The sequence below is a fragment of the Copidosoma floridanum genome, unplaced genomic scaffold, assembly GCF_036245765.1.
Source record: "Copidosoma floridanum isolate Cflo_tuat_1 unplaced genomic scaffold, Cflo_Japanese_pri ptg000025l, whole genome shotgun sequence".
Lineage (NCBI taxonomy): Eukaryota > Metazoa > Arthropoda > Insecta > Hymenoptera > Encyrtidae > Copidosoma > Copidosoma floridanum.
Genome location: NW_028321902.1, coordinates 6,420,585 through 6,439,487, shown reverse-complemented (window position 1 = coordinate 6,439,487; position 18,903 = coordinate 6,420,585). Strand labels below are relative to the sequence as shown.

General features: G+C 40.2%; 1 protein-coding gene across 4 annotated transcripts in view; it reads left to right on the top strand.

Moving 5' to 3' along the window:
* Positions 1-18,540, top strand: part of Pi3K21B (phosphatidylinositol 3-kinase regulatory subunit alpha) — a 57,348-nt gene extending 38,808 nt beyond the window's left edge. For 3 of the 4 annotated variants that reach the window (XM_089595281.1, XM_014350716.3, XM_014350713.3), the window contains 11 exons: positions 7,005-7,139; positions 8,663-8,939; positions 9,332-9,427; positions 9,758-9,943; positions 10,113-10,241; positions 10,319-10,526; positions 10,633-10,824; positions 11,283-11,646; positions 11,760-12,007; positions 12,089-12,490; positions 12,578-18,540. In XM_089595281.1, coding sequence (XP_089451407.1) covers positions 7,005-7,139; positions 8,663-8,939; positions 9,332-9,427; positions 9,758-9,943; positions 10,113-10,241; positions 10,319-10,526; positions 10,633-10,824; positions 11,283-11,646; positions 11,760-12,007; positions 12,089-12,490; positions 12,578-12,893 — 2,553 coding nt within the window. In that variant the 3' untranslated portion in view covers positions 12,894-18,540. Of the gene's footprint in view, positions 1-6,448; positions 6,690-7,004; positions 7,140-8,662; positions 8,940-9,331; positions 9,428-9,757; positions 9,944-10,112; positions 10,242-10,318; positions 10,527-10,632; positions 10,825-11,282; positions 11,647-11,759; positions 12,008-12,088; positions 12,491-12,577 lie in introns of those variants that run through there. The other variant, XM_014350715.3, reaches the window with a different exon arrangement.
* Positions 18,541-18,903: the final 363 nt, after the last annotated feature.

Below are 18,903 nucleotides of genomic sequence, written 5' to 3'. Positions count from 1 at the left end.
TATCTTCCTTAAATTCCAAGAATAATCAAGACGATAAATAAAAGAAGACAGGAAAAAACGTCACCTTTACGGAGGCCAAAGTAATTTTTGTGATCGCGTTAATTTCTCCGAACCCCTCCCCCGGAAAAAAAAAAAGGGAGGCGACCGACTGAACCGAGAAAAGAAAAAAGCTAATACGCCGTACAATTTTCGTGCGGCATCCATATAAATCCGAGCCAAAGTTTCCTCGGACTCCCGAAACACGCGCTCCCAAAGGAAATCCTGAAGTAGTAACGCCGTGACGTAGAGCCGAGAAAACCAATAAATCTTGCGCCCTCCTCCATCCCTCGCTAGCTCGGCTCCTCGAGAGCTTAATGAAAATTCATGAAACAAGCGCCTCTTAACTCTTTCTCTCCCTAGCGCCCGCGCTGTATCGTTACACACGCGCACGTTTGTATTTGCGAGTCGTAAAACGTTAATGTGTAAAGCAAAGTTAGCTCCGAAATGACTTTAGTGGCGTCTCCTTGTTGCGCTCTTCTTCTTATATTTCTCCTCTCTTTGTTTTTTTTCTCTCTGTTTACCCCCTTTTTCTGATACTTACCACTATAAATACGTACTTATGTGTATACACCAAGGTGATTCCGTTTCCTCGGAAGTGTACACACACCACACGCGTAACGGAGACCGGCTTCTTCGTTATATACCTGTCCCTGCACGGCTCTATTATACGTGCGGCAGTCATCGTCGCCCATTCAATGGTAATTTAGTCTTCTTCTTCTTCTTTTGAGTTCCTCCACCATACGTATATATATATATATTCCGCATTAAATAATACAGTCATCAGCCGGCATCAGTACTTTTATAGCTTTTTCTCTTTACCCATCCCATATATAATGCACATCTTACAAATGAATCCGCGTATCCTTAAAGTAGCATGCGCTCAGCGTCTCCGAAAATCTAGCGGCGAAACAAAAAACAAAAAAAATACCACTACGCCCCGTCGTATATGGGTACCGGTCAATTTTTCACGCACGCCCTGCTGCGCGGCACCCCTCTGCGAGTGAGATGCCCCAACGTATATATGCGCGTGGGTGTGCGCGCGATGGCTACAACGCGTGTGTTATAGAGTATACACGGGCGCGAGGAAGGTCACGCGCGTCTCTTCGTCTTTGTCTCTTTATCGCTTCGTCGTCCTCCGACTTCTTTTTGGCTCGTATACATGACTTCTCTCTCGTCTCGTCGGGATATTTTTTTTTTTTTTCCTCCTCTCCTCCTTCTCTTCCGATTGGCTCGATTTTTTGCTCATCGCCGATTAACGAATTTTATAAAGTAGGTCCACACATATTCTACCTCGGAAATTCGTACACGCTAATTGTTCACTTTATGTGTACATGTATAACGTTAACGTGAGTGCCACTTGACGAAATCGACTTATCGGCTTCCGAAAACGACTTCTCAAAATTGAAAACTAGATTCAAGATAACCAAAGCTGTTGTGTGTATAGTTACGCGGAAAACGATGATTTCGCGCTGATTAATCGAGCGTTAGTCGGTTTTTAATTGATCGCATCGGTGCCGTCTAGTCCGATTAGTGCGACGGCGTCGTTGGAAAATTTTGTGAAAAACTTGCGCAACGTGTATATATATCTGGGCTTAATTGTTGAAAAAAAAAAAAATCGGCTCCTACCTAATCGAGTTTTAATGTCCTTATAATTGCACCTCACCTGATTTTACACGGACGAACGCCCACACGTCGTCCACAATCATCTGGCGGCTCTTTCAACTTCTTTTCCCTTTAAATGTATTATTATATCGACTCACTTTGACGTGCGAGCGAAAAATCATCATCATCATTTTGTTTCGCGTCTTTTGGCACACGAATGAAAAAAAAAAAAAAAAAAAAAAAAAAAAAAGTGAACAATTCCTACCTTCAACAAGTCTTTGGTGCAAAAGAACGGGAGGGGGGTCCGTAAAACGTTTCTGAAACTAATTCGGTCCTCAAACAAAACGGGCCGGGCAATTTTCGAAAACTGCAATTTGCAGCATGCAACGCCAAAGAGGAGAGAGGGTTTCCATAGCTCTCGAGCGATTTATAGGCCCTCCTCCCCCTCCTGCAAAGATTACTCCTCGACGTGCACAATATATTATATACATGTACGCTGGTGCGTGCGTGCATCGCGCTCTCGAGGATCAGCCGAGGAATATATATTATACACACACACATATATTATATGTACATATAATATGCATTATGCGCTGTAAAAACCTCGAGGGCGGTAGTGTATACTTACACACTTACGAAAATAGCGCTAATAGCCCGTACAGTTGCCAAAAATATGGCGTCATTAATACTGCGCCTCCACCTCTTCCTTGAAGCTGTACGTACATTATATTACATTATAAATGCATTCTTTGGTCAAACTCGTAAAATACTCACACATATTTATGTACAAAAAAGTACACAATACACATATGCATCCTTTGGCTCTCACGTGGTGTGTTTTTGATGGGCCATCGTATACGATTCGACCTGTCTCGTTAATAAGGCCATCATCTGCACGTGCCTCGAATTTATATATATATACGTGCAATTTACTCGTCGTTCTCGTATACGCTCCTCTTCCTTACACACGCGGATGTGTCAAAGTTTTACGTACTTATCGCGTCAAGTTTACACACGCGTCGTTCTTTTTTTTTTCTTTTTTTTTTTTTTTTTATCTTCGTCTCGAAATCTCCGGGATCGACAAGTGGCTTTTTTAATAATCAGCGCATCCCGTCGCCGTGGAAATATAAAATGTTTTTTTTTTTTTTTTTTTTTTTTTCAAGAGACAGATTTTACTGTACGGATGCACGGCTACTTTTCTTTCGCAACTCTACGGAGCAGGTTATATTCGTGTGATTATCGTTTTGTATATTTTACTACTCGCGTTTCGATCAAAGGGACATTAGGAACTATTAACTTTTACGGCACCTTCGGCTTTATAAATGGCCCAAGCTCGTAAATTAGAAATAGTTCACCACGCATATATATACACATATATATATGTATGTATGTATGTAACCTGGGTGCAGCATAAAAATACCGTATGTACATGTGCGCGTATTTTATATGTTTCGCTAATGAGCCACTCGCGTAAATCAATTCTTTCGGATTGCAGTAATCACCGAGTCGGTGATTAATTAAAGAAGAAGAAGAAGAAAAAAAAGGCATCTCGACTTTACCACAGCGCAGGGCGAGAGATCGCGTTATCCGCGATTTTTTTTTTTTTTCTTTACTTTCTGTTGACTTATACACAGAGAAACTCATTGATAAGTATCTTATCGCTGTCGTCCATCGCATCAATCGCGCGTTATAATCTACAAAAGAGGCTTCTTTTTCGCGCTCGCTGGCACATCCTCGGCACTTTTATCGCGCAAATAATACTCGCGATTGCGATAATGCGAGGAGGGCGCGATAAGTGCACTTATTTAGATTCACGCACAATATATTATACATATTCCTCTTTTTCTCTCCTTTCGGTCGTCGCTGCGTGTTTTATCACTGCGCGTTACGCTGCACATGTAGGATAATATACCATATACATATTTTTCTAGAAAGTTCAGTGACACTTGTAGGACCCGTATATATGTATGTATAATCTCGATTCTTACGTAAGTAACGTAATGTGCACACGCGAGATTTTTCGGTATATACCCATGCCGACCAAACGCCGTTACGTGATTTATTATTATACGTTACGCCGCGCGCAATATTGGCGTAAATGAAAAATCGAAAATCAGGTCAATGACGACTATTAAATTTTTCGCCATCGCGCACACGCGGCGATAAAGCGTTTACGTGTACGTACATGTGACTTTACGACGCGTGTCTTTAATATGGAAATCGGGTAAAGTATTTTTTTTTTTTTTCTCTCTCGATATTTCTCCGATAATATCAATCGAGCGTAATATCATATATAAGCGATAGCTGGGCAGAGAGCGAAAAGAGCCATGAAACACACAGTTCCTCTTTGCGAGAAGTAGCTGAAGGAAGAAAAAAAAAAAAAAAAAAAGAGAGGTGGGAGAAACCGGTTCTTCCTAATGAATTTATATTCGATTTGCACAATTGAAACGATTCTCGAGTGTAACACTCGTCGAAATTTCGTCATTTCAATCGCACGTCAAGTTGAATACTATACGACGGAGGCTCGTCGCCGTGTACGAGTACACTTGACTAAAAAAAGAAAAAAAAAAACGAAAAAATGGTACGAGACTAATGACAACAAAATCTGCATGGGCGCCAGAGGCTGAGAGTGTCATATACATGCGCGCGCGAAAAACGTGTTATGCAAAGCAGAACGTGTTTCTCGGAGCGGCCTGTCGGTCATTAAGTAGAACGCGAGAGTGAGAAACGCGAAAAAGAGCTCCTTTTCTATAAATTTTCGGACTCACTCGCGATTCGCATCGACAACCGATTACGCATCGGTAATAAAACAAAAAAAAAAAAAGAACAGATTTTCGATCGTCGACACATATAACGAACCGATGACAAAAGAGGCGAACGAAGAAAAGAAGAAGAAAAAAAAAAAAATCAAGAGGTATACATATACAGGGAGACTACGACGATGGTTATTAATACATATATCGGGGGGGAGATAAGATGCGCGCGCGTGTGCGTACGCCCAATGTGTTGTATTGTATACACATCGAGAAGAGCTTCTCTCATCTTCTCCTCCGATAAGATAGAGTGTCGGGACGAATAAACTCCTTGAATTTCTCGCTGATTTCATCGGCGCCCCGGTGGCTGAAACGTCGTTACAATATCCCTAATTACTCTCTCTCTCTCTGCGTCTATATGGCACTTACAGGGATATACATATTTTTTTTTTTTCTTGTACACCCAAAGTTCTGATGTAACAACCTCCTCTCGTCTGCGGCTGCGATTAGATCCGCGTGCAATGGGTTATCATCTATACGTATACTCGCTCACTTTTTTTCTTCTTCTTCTTTTATCCCACCCCCACCTCGGATGCAGGGAATATTTACATTTTTTTTTGTCTCCGGGTAAATTCATTTTGTCGCGTAATTTGACAAAAATAAAAATTCATCGTTGGTTGGGGGAAAAAAAAAAAATGCGTCAACAGCACCGGGCCCTACGCGTAGTAAAAACGAGCCGTGCGAAAACTCCAAAAAGCCGGCTCGGCTCCCTAAAAGCTGTTGTTTTCGCAGCGCGATCCTACATTCCTGCGCACCTGGCCATACTTGCACCTATCCGTATATATATACGACGCTACAGTTTCGGCAGCTCTCTGACCTTTTTTTTTTTTCCCTTCCATTTTTCTTCTCCTTCTTCTTCTTGAAGAGGGTGCCCCCAGAGGTATAGTACACACGTATATATACCTACGGGCGCGCACAATAGAACCATACTGCGCAGTAAAATTTTTGCATCCCCGGAATGTATACATAATTTCTCCTTCCATCAACCCGGGGCTCTTTTAGTTAAGATATATATAGGGTACTTGTAATTCACGGTAATGATAAAATAAAAAATAAAAAAAAAAAAAAAAACGATATAATGCAGCGGCGATGAGTTTCCGGTAATTCGATAGTCCCCAATGTCAAACGTAGTACATCTCGCGCTTGTGCACACACGCACGTATACATGTGCAATATATGTATAATAAACACGAACAATCTCTCTTGGCGTTTCGATAAAAAAAAGTGCACACGTCACAAGGTGTAACTGGATACGTGCACGGCGCATTTTATACATTATATTGTGTGTGTTGCACACATGATGCATCTTCTTCGGTCTCTTTCTCTGTGTATACTTACTCGACTATACATATACGGTGAAACTTCCATTTGGGCCAGCTGTGCCCCAACGTAGAGCACAACAACATGCCACAAAGAGACGGAAGGAAAAAAAAAAAAAAAAAAAAAAAAAAAGAGAGGTCCAGAACGTCTGGAAATCTCCGTCAAGCCGATATACACGTATTTATATATGTATAGGTCCACGCACATTTACACGCTCGTGCGCCGAGTTATTGGTGTTAGTGTATACACGAGTATATATTATAACATATCTACAAAGACGATCGGCTCGTATCTCCATCGTTTCGTCGTCGTCGTCGCCGCACATGTATAATACACGCGCCGAGATATCGAATAGAAAGTATTGCGTCGCGAGAGTCTCCTCGTCAGTTTAATGCCGGAAAGCGTTGGGACAGGGAGTATTATAATGTGTGGTATACAGAAAGTACACGTTGTGTATATACGTATATATAACTCGATCCCTAAAAAGTAGATACATGTATATATGTGTGTGTGTATACCTGCTGCCAGATCGTGAATTTTTCGGGCCAAGAAAGTGCGTAAATCTCTTTCCACGGAGAGAGATAATACATACACTCCGGTCCGTCTTCCCTCTCCCGCTCTTCTATTTCCATATTATATACCTGCGTTCTTTTTTTTTTTTTTTTTTTTTTTTTTTCCTTTCCTCTTTTCTTCCTCCTTTGTAATATTTCGTGTGGAATTTACGAGAACCACTACGATATATTATATACACGTACACCCGCGTACACACACTCGGCGGTAGCTTCGATGGGAAAGGATCGAGTGGTCGTGCGGATAATGAGCGGTCGCAAGCGAAAATTCGCCTCAAAGTTGATAAAGTTTATCGTGCGGCTGCGAAAGACGAGGCGATACAAGAAGCTCATTGACTCGACCAAGGTAAATGCAATTGATTCTTTCGTGAACGCGTGACCTTGTACACCGAAAGACAAAACGAGGCAATGCCACTTTGGTGCGTTATCTCTCGCGTTCCCTCTCGAGATTACGGGTATCATCGCGTTGTTGCGTATCGATGAGACTCCGATGTTTAATATTATTGCAAGGCGTCTGTGTATATACACATTAGTACTCCGGGAGCCTTGAATCGAATTTAACGTTGACGATGAAGAAAAAGAAAAATAAATAAATTTGGCTTGGAAAAACATAAAGAAAAAAAAAGAAAAAAAAGGGGGTTAATCGTGCATTTGCTTGCAGCCCGTCAGCGAGTGGACGTCGTTGAATGTCGTCGAGTGGATGGCGGCTCTAAACCTCTACCGCTATGCCGACGTCTTCAAGTCGAAGGACATCAAGGGCAGCGATCTCCTCAACTTGGATCGCGAGAAGCTGATGGTGAGTTGCTTCGGCGGGTGCATGACTCACGGCGAGTGCATGCTAATTTTTTACTCGATAAAAAAAAAAAAACCAGCGAGACGGGGGAAATAAAAATTTGTGCAAATATTATTTCGGCGCACACAATGTATGACGACGGTCTGAAGCATTGGTGAACCGTCGCCGAGCGTGCAGCGCGCGCGTCGTTAAATTTATTAGGCATTCGTGCACTTACGCTCGGACCGATGATGAAACCGCGCCGTTTAAAAATGAGAGTTTCTCCGTTCGCGCGGACGACTCGACGAGATGATTGAATTTCGTCGGGAGATCGGTATATATATCTAGTGGGATGAAAAAAAAATCGGTAATCAGCTTGCGTGGACTCAACCGCGCGAAAAATTTCAATGTACGAATGACGATGGTCGCGCGATCGTGAGATCATCACTGCAAGATCGATTGGAATCGGCAACGTGCAGCGGCGTCGGTTTGTCAATTAGTCGATTTTTTTTTGTTGCATAAATCGCGATATCGGTAGTAAGACCGGGAAGGAATATTGAAAAAATTGAATATGACTACTTGCGTAAATGTCCCAACGAGCGATGGATAATTTTTCATCAGTGTACACGCAGTTGACGGGGGAGCCAACCCGGTTCGCGCTCAGCACCGGTTAATCGGCCGATTACGCTCCCCCCCCCTCTTATATACTCCATATAAAATAGTAGTAGAACCGTACGGGAGGAAAAAAAAAGCACGTGGGGCGCGTATACTTACGTATATACACGTCCATACGGTTTCTAATTAAATATTCGACGAGTGCTATATATCGGCTCTCCTCGCGTAACGTATACGCGTATAATAAATACTATACAGTGAAAGCGTCCGTGCTCCCCATTTATATTATCACTCTCTAGATGAAGGAAAAGTAGTAGAAAAAAAAAAAAAAAAAAAAAAAGGGATACCTACGTGCGCGTGTTCCGATTTTTTTCCTCTCTCTTTTACTCCTTAGCGAAGCAGTCATCGGCACATAAATGGATAGCACACTGCTTACTACTATCTTCTCGACGTATAGAGAGAACGCGATGATCCGCGGGGCGCGCACGTTTTTCTCGAAAGGTTATTTTAGGTTTGAGGTTACAACGATTACAAACGCGCCTCTCTCTCCCTCCACACATCGTGTGTAGTGTGTTCTCGCGATCGGGCATCACGTATGTTATACGCGCCTCGTATAAAATATAATATATATTATACCCGTGTGTGTATGCTGCAGCTGATAAAACTGTTGTATACACACACATACGCGCGCGCGCGCACTCGATTCACGTTTTATCGGCGGCGCGGTACAGTATCTCTCCGCTTTGAGCTCGTCCTATTATCACTATCGGCCGCACTCGTGTGGCACATTATTCGAGCGCAAGTACACGCGCACCGATTTCTCCACTCTCTCTCTGTACGGCCATTTTTTTCGTTTCGGGTTCGTTTTCTCTCTCCCTCTCTTATATTTTTGTAATTTATCATGATTACGATTATTATCTCTTAATTTCCAGAACATGGGTATAAAGGATGAGTTCCACCAGAAGAACATCCTCGCGTGCATCGAGGAGCTGTGCCAGCCGTCGTTGTCGCCGTCGCCGCCTAGTAGCGAGCTCACGGTCACATCGACGGCCACGAGCACCGGGTCCGCGGATCAACAGCCAAACCAGTTGGACCCGACGTCCCAGCAACAGCACAACCTCGTGCCCCACAGCTTCAGCGTGTTGGAGAAGTGCGACAAGTGCCATAAGTACCTCAGGGGCCTCCTGCACCAGGGCTACATCTGCCAAGGTGAGTCCTGCGGCGAGCATTTACTCGGGGGCTCGATTAGAATTTTTATAACAACGAGAAGGAGACCCTTGAACTCCTCGTCAAAGGAGGGGGAGGGGGACGCTATCTCGTCGAGACGACCGGTAACTCGCTATTTCCAGACAAATCGGCGCGAAGTGGAAAAAATATAGAATCTTACTAACACTTTTGTGCAAATATCTTCGCGTTTTGAGCAGTGCGGTTCAAGGATTCGCTCTCTGTTGTTATATTGTTTGCTTTTTTTTTTTTTTGGTGAACGAGAGATGCCGTCTGGAGAAGCACTAGTGTATGATTTTTTGCCTATTCACAGGCTTTGCGAGATGATGTTTTTTTTTTTTTATTTTTAAAAAAACTTTGCTTTCTTTTCGTTGCAGATTGCGGCCTGATCGCTCACAAAACTTGCTCGGCCACGGGTCTGTCCATGCCATGCAAGCCCTCGGATTCGAACCGAGTCAACAAATATACTTCCGGTGAGTGGTGCTTTATTTTTACCGATCGCTTGAAAATCGGTAAGTTATTGCAGATCGTTTGAGGAGCTTCTGGAGTATTGTAACCACTGCATGGATAAAAGTCTGCTGAAAATGAATTTAAACTGCATGTTCGCTCAATTGGTTGATTGTATATGAATATTGAAAAAACTCACGTGCCCACGTGAAAAAATATATTTCAAAACACTCCGGAACCTCCTCAAACGGACTTCCGTAAAAACGATTCGAGCTCACCTCTTCACTGTACAGTACAATAACGATGGGTTGACTATTTGAAACAATTTTATTTATTTTTTTTTCTTTCCCTACCAGTTTTCGGTTTGGCACTGTGCTCGCAATTCGACGCAACGACGCGCAGCGCCCCGCCGATCGTAGAAAAGTGCACCCGGGCCCTAGAGGAGCGCCTCAACACGGACAACTTGCTCGACCTTTACTCGATCTACCACAGCAGTGCACCCACCGAGCAGACGCAAGAGCTCAGGCAGAGGCTCAACGAAGGTAAGCCTCGAACGCCCAAAATCAGATATTTACTTTTCTCAAAAAGGTAAAAGAGTCTGATGAATTTCTATAGTCCACATAGTCCGTATTTCCTCCTTTCGTACTTGGCGAGTTCGCTCCGAGCATGTGTATTTAAAAAGTTTGACATCGATCTATCGTGTCTTTTCAGATGTGCGGAACACCGATTTGAACCCGTACACACCGCAGTGCATAGCGAGCGTGCTGAAAAAATTCCTGATGGAGCTGCCGGATCCAGTGATACCCGTGCAGTGGTACGACAGATTTCTCGATGCCTTGTGTGAGTACCAATTCTTTTATCTCAACCTTTTTTTATCACGCGTATGTGGGTTTTTAATGTACGGGGTTCAATTGCAGCAGGTACGAGTGACGAGCAATGCGCGAAACGGCTCGCCCAGATGGTGGATGAGTTGCCGTTACATCACCGGAGCACTCTACGCCACCTGATGGCCCATTTTTGCCGCATCTGCAAGGTACAGCACTCGCGAGGCTTCGTGGATCCGCCGATCGTACTCATCCAGGTCCTCTGCCATCTGTTCCTGCGACCGCCCTGGGAACAAATAATGTAAGTATCGAACGATAAAATCGAATCACGTGCCTCAAATCAGATCTTCGCTTTGACCTTGGACATTTTTATTTATTTATTTAATTATTCCCGTTTGGCATATCAGACAAATCGTGCACAACATCGAGGCTCACATACGCATAATCGAACTCCTGCTGTTGCACTGCGACTGGGGTGAGCGTCTGCCCGAATTCGCTAGTGCTCCCCAGCTACCGCCGCGCAAGGTGTCCAGGCACATACCACTCATGGACGCCGAGCTCATCACCACCTTCGAGGAAACGGAACGCGAACGCCAAAGGTGAGTTGGAAAATTTCGCTCTACACACCGTCACTCTTGTTTACGAGTGTCTTTTAATCAGTTTTTAACGCAACTTTTTCGAATTAGCTTAACAAAGCCCGCTCGAGCACGCGGTCGAACAAAGCATTCGGTTCCGCTTGAAATTTTGCCAATTCGGCAAACACACAAATACCGGCTTGTACGTAGTTGTTGCAGTATATAATGGGCAATAAACATGTGACATCAGGCTTAAAGTTTTTGCAAGTGTGATAACTTGTTTACGAGTCGCTGGAGGAGGGGGGTTTGAAATTTCAATGAAATTCCGGGGTAGAGTACGCGAAGACGAAAGATCGAGCAAACAAACAAAACTCTAATTCGGTGCTCTTTGTTTATTTCAGTCGGTACTTATTTTCGCGAAATACTTGAAATTTGTTCTTCATGAAATCAAATCTAACGATATTTTTAAATCCTCCCGACAGCAAAGAGCAGCAATACCAAATGCAGCAAATAACGAGGCCGCGCACGCTCGCGGAGGCCGAGTGGTACTGGGGCGACATAACGCGCGACGAGGTGAACGAGAAGATGATCGACATGCCAGATGGTGCTTTCCTGGTTCGCAACGCCTCTTCCAAAGGCGGCGAGTACACGCTGACCCTTAGGAAAGGCGGTGCCAACAAACTCATCAAAATCTGCCACAGGAATGGCAAGTACGGCTTCTCCGAGCCATACAACTTTAACTCGGTCATCGACTTGGTCGAACACTACCGCAACTGCTCGCTCGCGCAGTACAACTCCACGCTGAATATCAAACTGCTTATTCCCATCTCGCGGAACCAGCAACAGGTGACTTTTCTTTATCATGACGTTGAATTGATTTTTATCTCGAGATTATTTTTTACAACTTTTTACAAAACGTCGTGGGTGTTTTTTTTTTGTTTTTTTTTTTTAATCTCTAGGACGACGAAATCGGAAGTACAGCTGATATCACGAAGGTCATTCAAAAGTTTATCGATCTCGACAAGGAGCTGACAGCATTATTAAACAAGTATTATCAAACTTTGGATTCCTACAAACGCACATCCAACGAGGTGAAGATGAAACAGCAAGCTCTGAAAACCTTCGATGAGATGCTGAGGATGTTTGAAGAACAGTCCAAGCTGCAAGAGAGATGCTGTTCCGAGGCGCAGCCGCACGAAATTTCAAGGTATGCTTGATCGATGATGAGGAAGATGTTTAATTTCCCCAAGATGTGGACACATGTTATGAATAAAAATTTTTTTTTTAGTGTCTCGGTCAACGCGGATTTACTGGAGCACAAGCTAAAAGCGGTTAAGGAGAGCAAGTTACAGCTTGACCATCACATGCAGGCCGAGGTAGCTGTGAACAGAGGCCTCGAGCTCGATCTCAGCAAAATACGCGTCGAGCTCTTCCACCTGATCCGTTCAAGAGATAAGCACCAGGCTTGGCTGATAAAGCATGGCATGACTCAAACAAAGATAAACCAGCTAAGCCATCAGTACAACCCGAAGCTGGACGCCGACATCGATCTCGACGTGCATAAAGACGAAAAGACCTGGTTGTTCCTCACAGGATCGCGTTCCGATGCTGACAAGGCACTCCACAATAAACCCGATGGCACCTTTTTGATTCGAAGATCGAGAATCGGACAATACGCCTTGTCAATCATGTACGTATACGGTCTCTAATGACCAGGTTGAAAGTTAAGAATTGCATGACGGCTTCACAAACGAATTTTTTTTTTCTCTGTCTATAGGTGCAATGGTATGGTTAACCATTGTATAATTTATGAAACGGAGCGGGGCTATGGTTTCGCGGAGCCGTACAACATCCACGAGTCGCTACTTCATCTCGTGCTCCATTACGCTCAGAACTCACTCGAAGAGCACAACGAGTGTCTGACGACGACTCTCGCGTTTCCGGCCTTTGCCTCACCCGAAGTCTTTTCCAAGCTTCAAGCTCAGCGTCAGCTCCAGATTCAGCAGTCCAGCCTCCCAGCATCGCAGTTTTTGCAGAACCAGTTTCCACCAGCCCAGCAGCTTTTTGTCGCGACATCAGGCCAACAGACGTAAAAGCCTTGAAGATTGGAAGCGACTTTTTCGCTTGAATTTTGTCTTTATTTTTTGTCGCACCGTTTCCTGAGCGCGACTTTAGAGCGTCAGGTGGTGATCTTTACTCTTGAACGGTGAAACAAAACGGTGATGACGATGGTTTTCCTCGTTCGGTTTGCAAAATTGTCAGCTTGGACACGCTAGCCTTTTTTCCGATTGAAACTTTTTTTACTGTGATGGTTGAACGTAATTGAGGGATGATTCGGACCGTAACGTATGACTGCAATGAAAGGGGTCGAATCTATTTTCGACTTGTTACAGCTGGTGGTATTGCAAATGAACGGAGGGAACCGTCTGCGTGCGAGCTTTAACTTTTACTTTATTTTATTTATTTTTTTTTTTCCGGTTCGTTCGGTCGTTGAAGCGAGCGTAACTCATTAAGAACAACGCGCAAGTCGTCATCGACTTTTTTTACATACAAAACACGTAGAATTTCTAAATGTCCATGCTTGCGTAAATGTACATTATATAACCCTTTCGTTCGTTTATTTATATACGTTGGTCGACGCTGGTCGATGCAAAAGAAAAAAAAAGTAAATAACGTCGGTCAAGGTGATATTAACGTTTAACAAAAATATACACAAGGAGGACGTGAATCCTAACGATAATAATAATAATATTAATGATTAATATTAATAATTTTAATATAATAATAATGATGATGAATTGTACGCAAGTACGAAAATATACATAGATTTTTATGAGAATTAAAAAGTTAATAAATGAATAAAATGCGCGTCGGGTACGCGCGAGAGGCTACCGTGAAACGGTACACGAGTGCGCGGTAAATGAAACTTGATCAGAAGAACGAAAGAAAAAGAAATTGAAGAAATGAAAGTCGGCCCGTCGCTGCAGATGGACATAATTATTCTCTTCGCTTTTCCATCCTCGGATCAGTCGAGGATGTGAGACGGACTTTTTCCATGAGATACAACGAATAAATACAGTCGAGTGATGGAAAAAGAGATGATGGTTATCACATGAAAGCAAAGTCGAAGAAGAGTCACACGAGTGAAAGGAGAATTTTTTATACATAGATTGTAAGTGCTTCCGTGCCAGGGTACGAAGAAGATTATTAAAATAGATATATGCAGAGATAATGACGACGGTGATCATGATGATGATTGATGATTATGATGACAATGAGGATGATGAAGAAAATGATGATAGTGATCACGAAGATGAAGACGAGAAAGATTTTTTAGAAATAATTGTCTGTGATTTAACAAATATCCGCTGTGCGATGAATGAAAAAAAAAAAATTTTAAAGAAGAACGACACAAAGATCATCGTTCCTTCGTTGGTGAGCAAGAAGCTTTAGGGACATAAAGAGTTTTATGCATTTAAGATGTTAAGATGAAGTGAAAGGTGATTAAAAGGAAAACAATGGGATGTAAAGGAGATGATGTAATACCGATGAAACAAAATTATTGTGATCGGAGGGCGGAGATTGAGAGAAGAGGAAAGGAAAAAAAATTAAAAAAAAAAACAAAAACAAAGAACGTAGTATGTGATGTTAGACCGGGCGGGTAGCAGGTCTGTCCTCGGTTCACATGTCGAACGGGATCTCCAAAGCCACTCCACAAAATGAAGATAAATGAGAAAGATAAACAATTAATAATAGTAATAAAATAATAATAACAATAATCAATACACTAACAGAAAAAAAGTAAAAAAATAAAAAAGACAGTAGTATGAATATATTCAATCAAGATAAATAGAGAACGCTTAAGAGCCGTAAAGAGAGTTTTTGTTTTTCATTTTTTACGTGTACGAATGGTAGTAAGCATGATTGTCTATGTGTGTAAGATAAAAAAAGAACATTTTAAGAAATATAAATATAAATATATAAATAAATAAAATATATTAGTTTGTAAGCAGCGTGCTAACGCGTAGGTTATCACATTACTCCGTTGAAGGAAAAAAAAACGTCATTCTTGAATTTTTCCCGAAACTCCAACAAGATTTTAGAGACAAGAGTCGGAAAAGCAGTAGTTCGATGCGACAAAAACTTGTGAAATTGCCCTCTTTTCCACCAGAAACAAAAAATACTTATTTGTGTAAAATAAAAAGTATATGTCGTATAAATGTCCAGCAGATAAAGCAGTTATTTAAAAAGCAAATATTTAAGTCGCTCGACGAAAGTGCATATGTATGCATCGTGATTGTATAGTGCGATTGTATCGAAAAAAGTCAGCAAAGATTTGTTATCTTTTTCTTGGATTCATACGTTTTTTGGTGAAAAAAGTGTGATACGCAAGAGAATCAATAAAAAACGAATCTTTATCGATTTTGCATGCTCCCCGATGTTCTGGAATTAGAAAAATTCGAAAAAACGAAAAAATTGAATTAGAAAATATTTTTTCAAAATTTTGTAAGCCGCTCGATTCTCACTCGAATTGTTCTAAATTCCATTAAGAATCAAGCAGTTTATATATATGTATATATATATACATACATATATATATATAATCTTATTTATAATTGTACATAATTGTATATGTATTCTTTCGAAGGATTAAAAATCAATTTATAAATTATTTTTGTACATTTATTACTTGTACGATAATTGTTAAAAAAAAAAAAAAAATTACTAGTTTATTTTATTAATTAAATTGTAACTTATTTTGCACGATATCATTCATCTGTCCGTATATATGTATTAGTGGTGGACGATAGCGTACGATCGTTACTTGAAAAAATAAACCAGATCATCGTAGAGCAAATTCACATCAGTTGGAGAAGAAATTTTTTTTTTTGCAATCTGATCTCATTGCTTCAAAAGGAGAGTAGTACTCGGTTTTTGAGAGACAGATCGTTAAATTCGCGAGAACATAGTCTACGATTTGATGTATCTCAGAAAGAGTACGAAAATTTCTTTGAAGACAAAGATCTACGTATGTAAATATTCCTTGCCGTCACATATATGTACACCGTTATTACGTAATTGTAAGAAACACTTTCCAATAATATGTGTGTTTCTCTTGATTCTTGTAATATTCACGATCGATATAATTATATTACGACTCTGTTGCATAAATGAGTTTTTCAAGAAAATTTTTTTTCTCTCCAAATACATTCTGAAAAACAATATTTGATATACACGAACTTGCAGTTGTAAAACTTACCATTTAGAGGTGCGGTGGTCCCAACTAAGCATAATGGGCAGGAGTATTGAGTCGAGCGACGAAAAAATGATGTTTATGTGCAAAGTAAGGAAAAAATAAAAATTAAAAAAAAAAAAAAATAAAAAATAAGAAAAAAAATAGGAAACATTGTGCAAAAAATTAGCGAGTAAATAAAGGCAAGAGAAATTCAAACCCATCGTTCTACTTCGAATTGCGTATAGGCTTATCGATAAGTAGATTTAGAATTTTTATATTGAAATGAAGATTTAACAAAGTGGAAAAGTATAGGTGAAGATAAGAAAGGAAAATAAAACAACTAGACGTCAACTGCAAATAATAAGATATAGATGTGAGGTGTAATAAAGTAAAAAAAAACAAAAAAAGTGCTTCGTGATAAACTAAAACAAATTGAAATTGTGAAAAGATGATAAGTGTGCGATACCGAGGGGTGTAACCCGAAAGTGTTTGAATTTTTTTAAGAAAACGAAAACAAATATTAATTATTAATTGAGCGAACGAGCTCGGGTGTGTTTGATTTTTCCCATCGTCGGGCGGAAAAATGCGATGACAAGGAAGAAACAAGGAAATAAAGGATGGCCCGAGCGCTCGATTGATTGAATGACAGCTCGGGCTTATTCTCCGCGTTTCGTTTTTTCTTCTTTTCTTTCTCTAGAGCTCTCCCGCGCGAAGGAGTTTTCTTGCGAATTTTTCGAGATGTAGCAGCGAGGGCGAGCAAGAAGCGAATTTCTTCTTCCCTCGGACGAGCAATTGTGAAGTTGATCTCAATGTATTAACAAAGAGGCGCCTTCACCCCGGAATCACGGATATACATTGGCCAAATTTTGAAAAGTGGCTTCTGTAGGACGTAGAAATAACTTTAAACGATCAAAATACATGTCTATTCGTCATTTCTCTATTATTATACTAGAGAGCATTTATCAACGTTGAGTCAAGTGATTCGTGATTCAGAGGTGAGAGCGTTTCTTTGCAAGATGAAAAAAAAAAAAAAATAATAATACTAATAATAATGTGAAGTGAATCGGCGCAATGGAATCGACGAACAGGCAAATATATATATATATATAGATGAACAAATTTGAAAAATGAATTTCTTCGTTTCTCTCGATGTTGAAGCGTGTAGCTCGAGTCTTGTATTTAGCAATTGGTTTCAATGAATGTTGTAATGATAGACACTTGCCAAGTATAAGCTCCAGTTAATTATGATACTATTATGCCTGTCGTCGATGGTTCGGAAAATCATGGAATACTATACATAAAAATATAAATATACAAATATATAAATATATAATCTATATGTATGTAACGATAAGTTGAAAAATGGATGAGCACTCATTAAATAATAAACGAATGAAAAAAATGAGGAAATCGAAATGAGAGGGAAGAGGAAAAAGAAAATGTGGATCAAAGAGAAAAAACAAATGTGAAAGAACATAAAAAAAAAAAAAAACAATTATATTACATATAAAAATTATCTATATATTTTTACTTACTTTCGAAGCAACCTTAATCATTATTTATATATATAAATAATGCATGTAATATATATATATATATCTACGAAATGAAAATTTTTATTGCGTGAAAATGGAAAAAAGAAGCGTATTTTTTTTTTGTCTGAAAGGCTCTCGCCGAGTGACGCGCGCTCGTTTCTTTCCGATTATTCAAATGTATTTTTTTTTAATTTTTACAGCACGTGTTCCCGATCGATCACAGCAAATCGAATGTCGATGATGATTTATATTTTTTGCGCCTCAGTGTACAATAATTTTATCGTGATTTATTTTATAAAAAAAAAAAAAAATTCTAAATTGTATATTTTTTCATAAAATAGACGTGCCATATCAAACGCGTCACTTCAAAATTTTAATCGCGAAATAAAAAATAATAGACATGTAAATCACTAAGTTGATAATTTTTTATTGGCCTGCTTGCGGGGTACGTGAACAATTGTATCCGAGATACTACAAATGAATTTATAACAAGAAAAAAAAAAAAAAAAAATGTCTAATGAAATATGTTTTCGTTTTTGGAAAAGTGCAAGTATGAGAAGACGAAACAAAGGCGTGTGATCGAGTATAATAATCGAGATGGATAAAGGAAGAAAGAATGAACGAGACGGAAAATTTCGTTTTTTCTTGCTTTTTGTGTCTCCTTTGCCTTTTTTTTTATTCAAAAAATTTTATAGCGAGTGACACATTTCGCTGGTCGATTCAACGACGCTTGCAATGATTTCATTTATTTTATTCATTCTAATTCTCATCCTCGTGAATCCAGTCTCGAGTGCTTCTTTCGCTTCTCCCATGAAATTTTTAACCATACACACATTTACACAAAGATAACGACGTTGCTGTGTTGCAAGAATATTTTTCATTCGTATGGCGCCTTCTCAAACAAATTTAATAATATTAAAGAAGAAAAGGAAGAGAGAGTATAAATTAATAAAGAATTTTGCTTTTTTACCCCAAGTGTTTATTTATTTCACATTCTTTTCTTGAAACTCAAATTGAATAAAGCGTGGCTATCCGAGGTGGCAAAGGTCGAGTCAAGTTTTACAAAATACTTTTATACATTTATTTGCATATATGAAAATCACGCCAAGGCTGGATTTAAAAGCGTATTTACGATTGTAATAAATACGAATTGAAAGAAAAAAAAAAATACAGCGTACTTAATCATTGTATTACTTGTTTAAAATTGACAAACAAAATTATTGTATTTATAAAAAAAATAAATTTTGTTTACCAGATAAACGTACGCTGTGGATGAAATTTTTGGCGAATGGAAGCGAGAGACCGAAAGCGGAAAGAGGGGGGGAAAAAAAT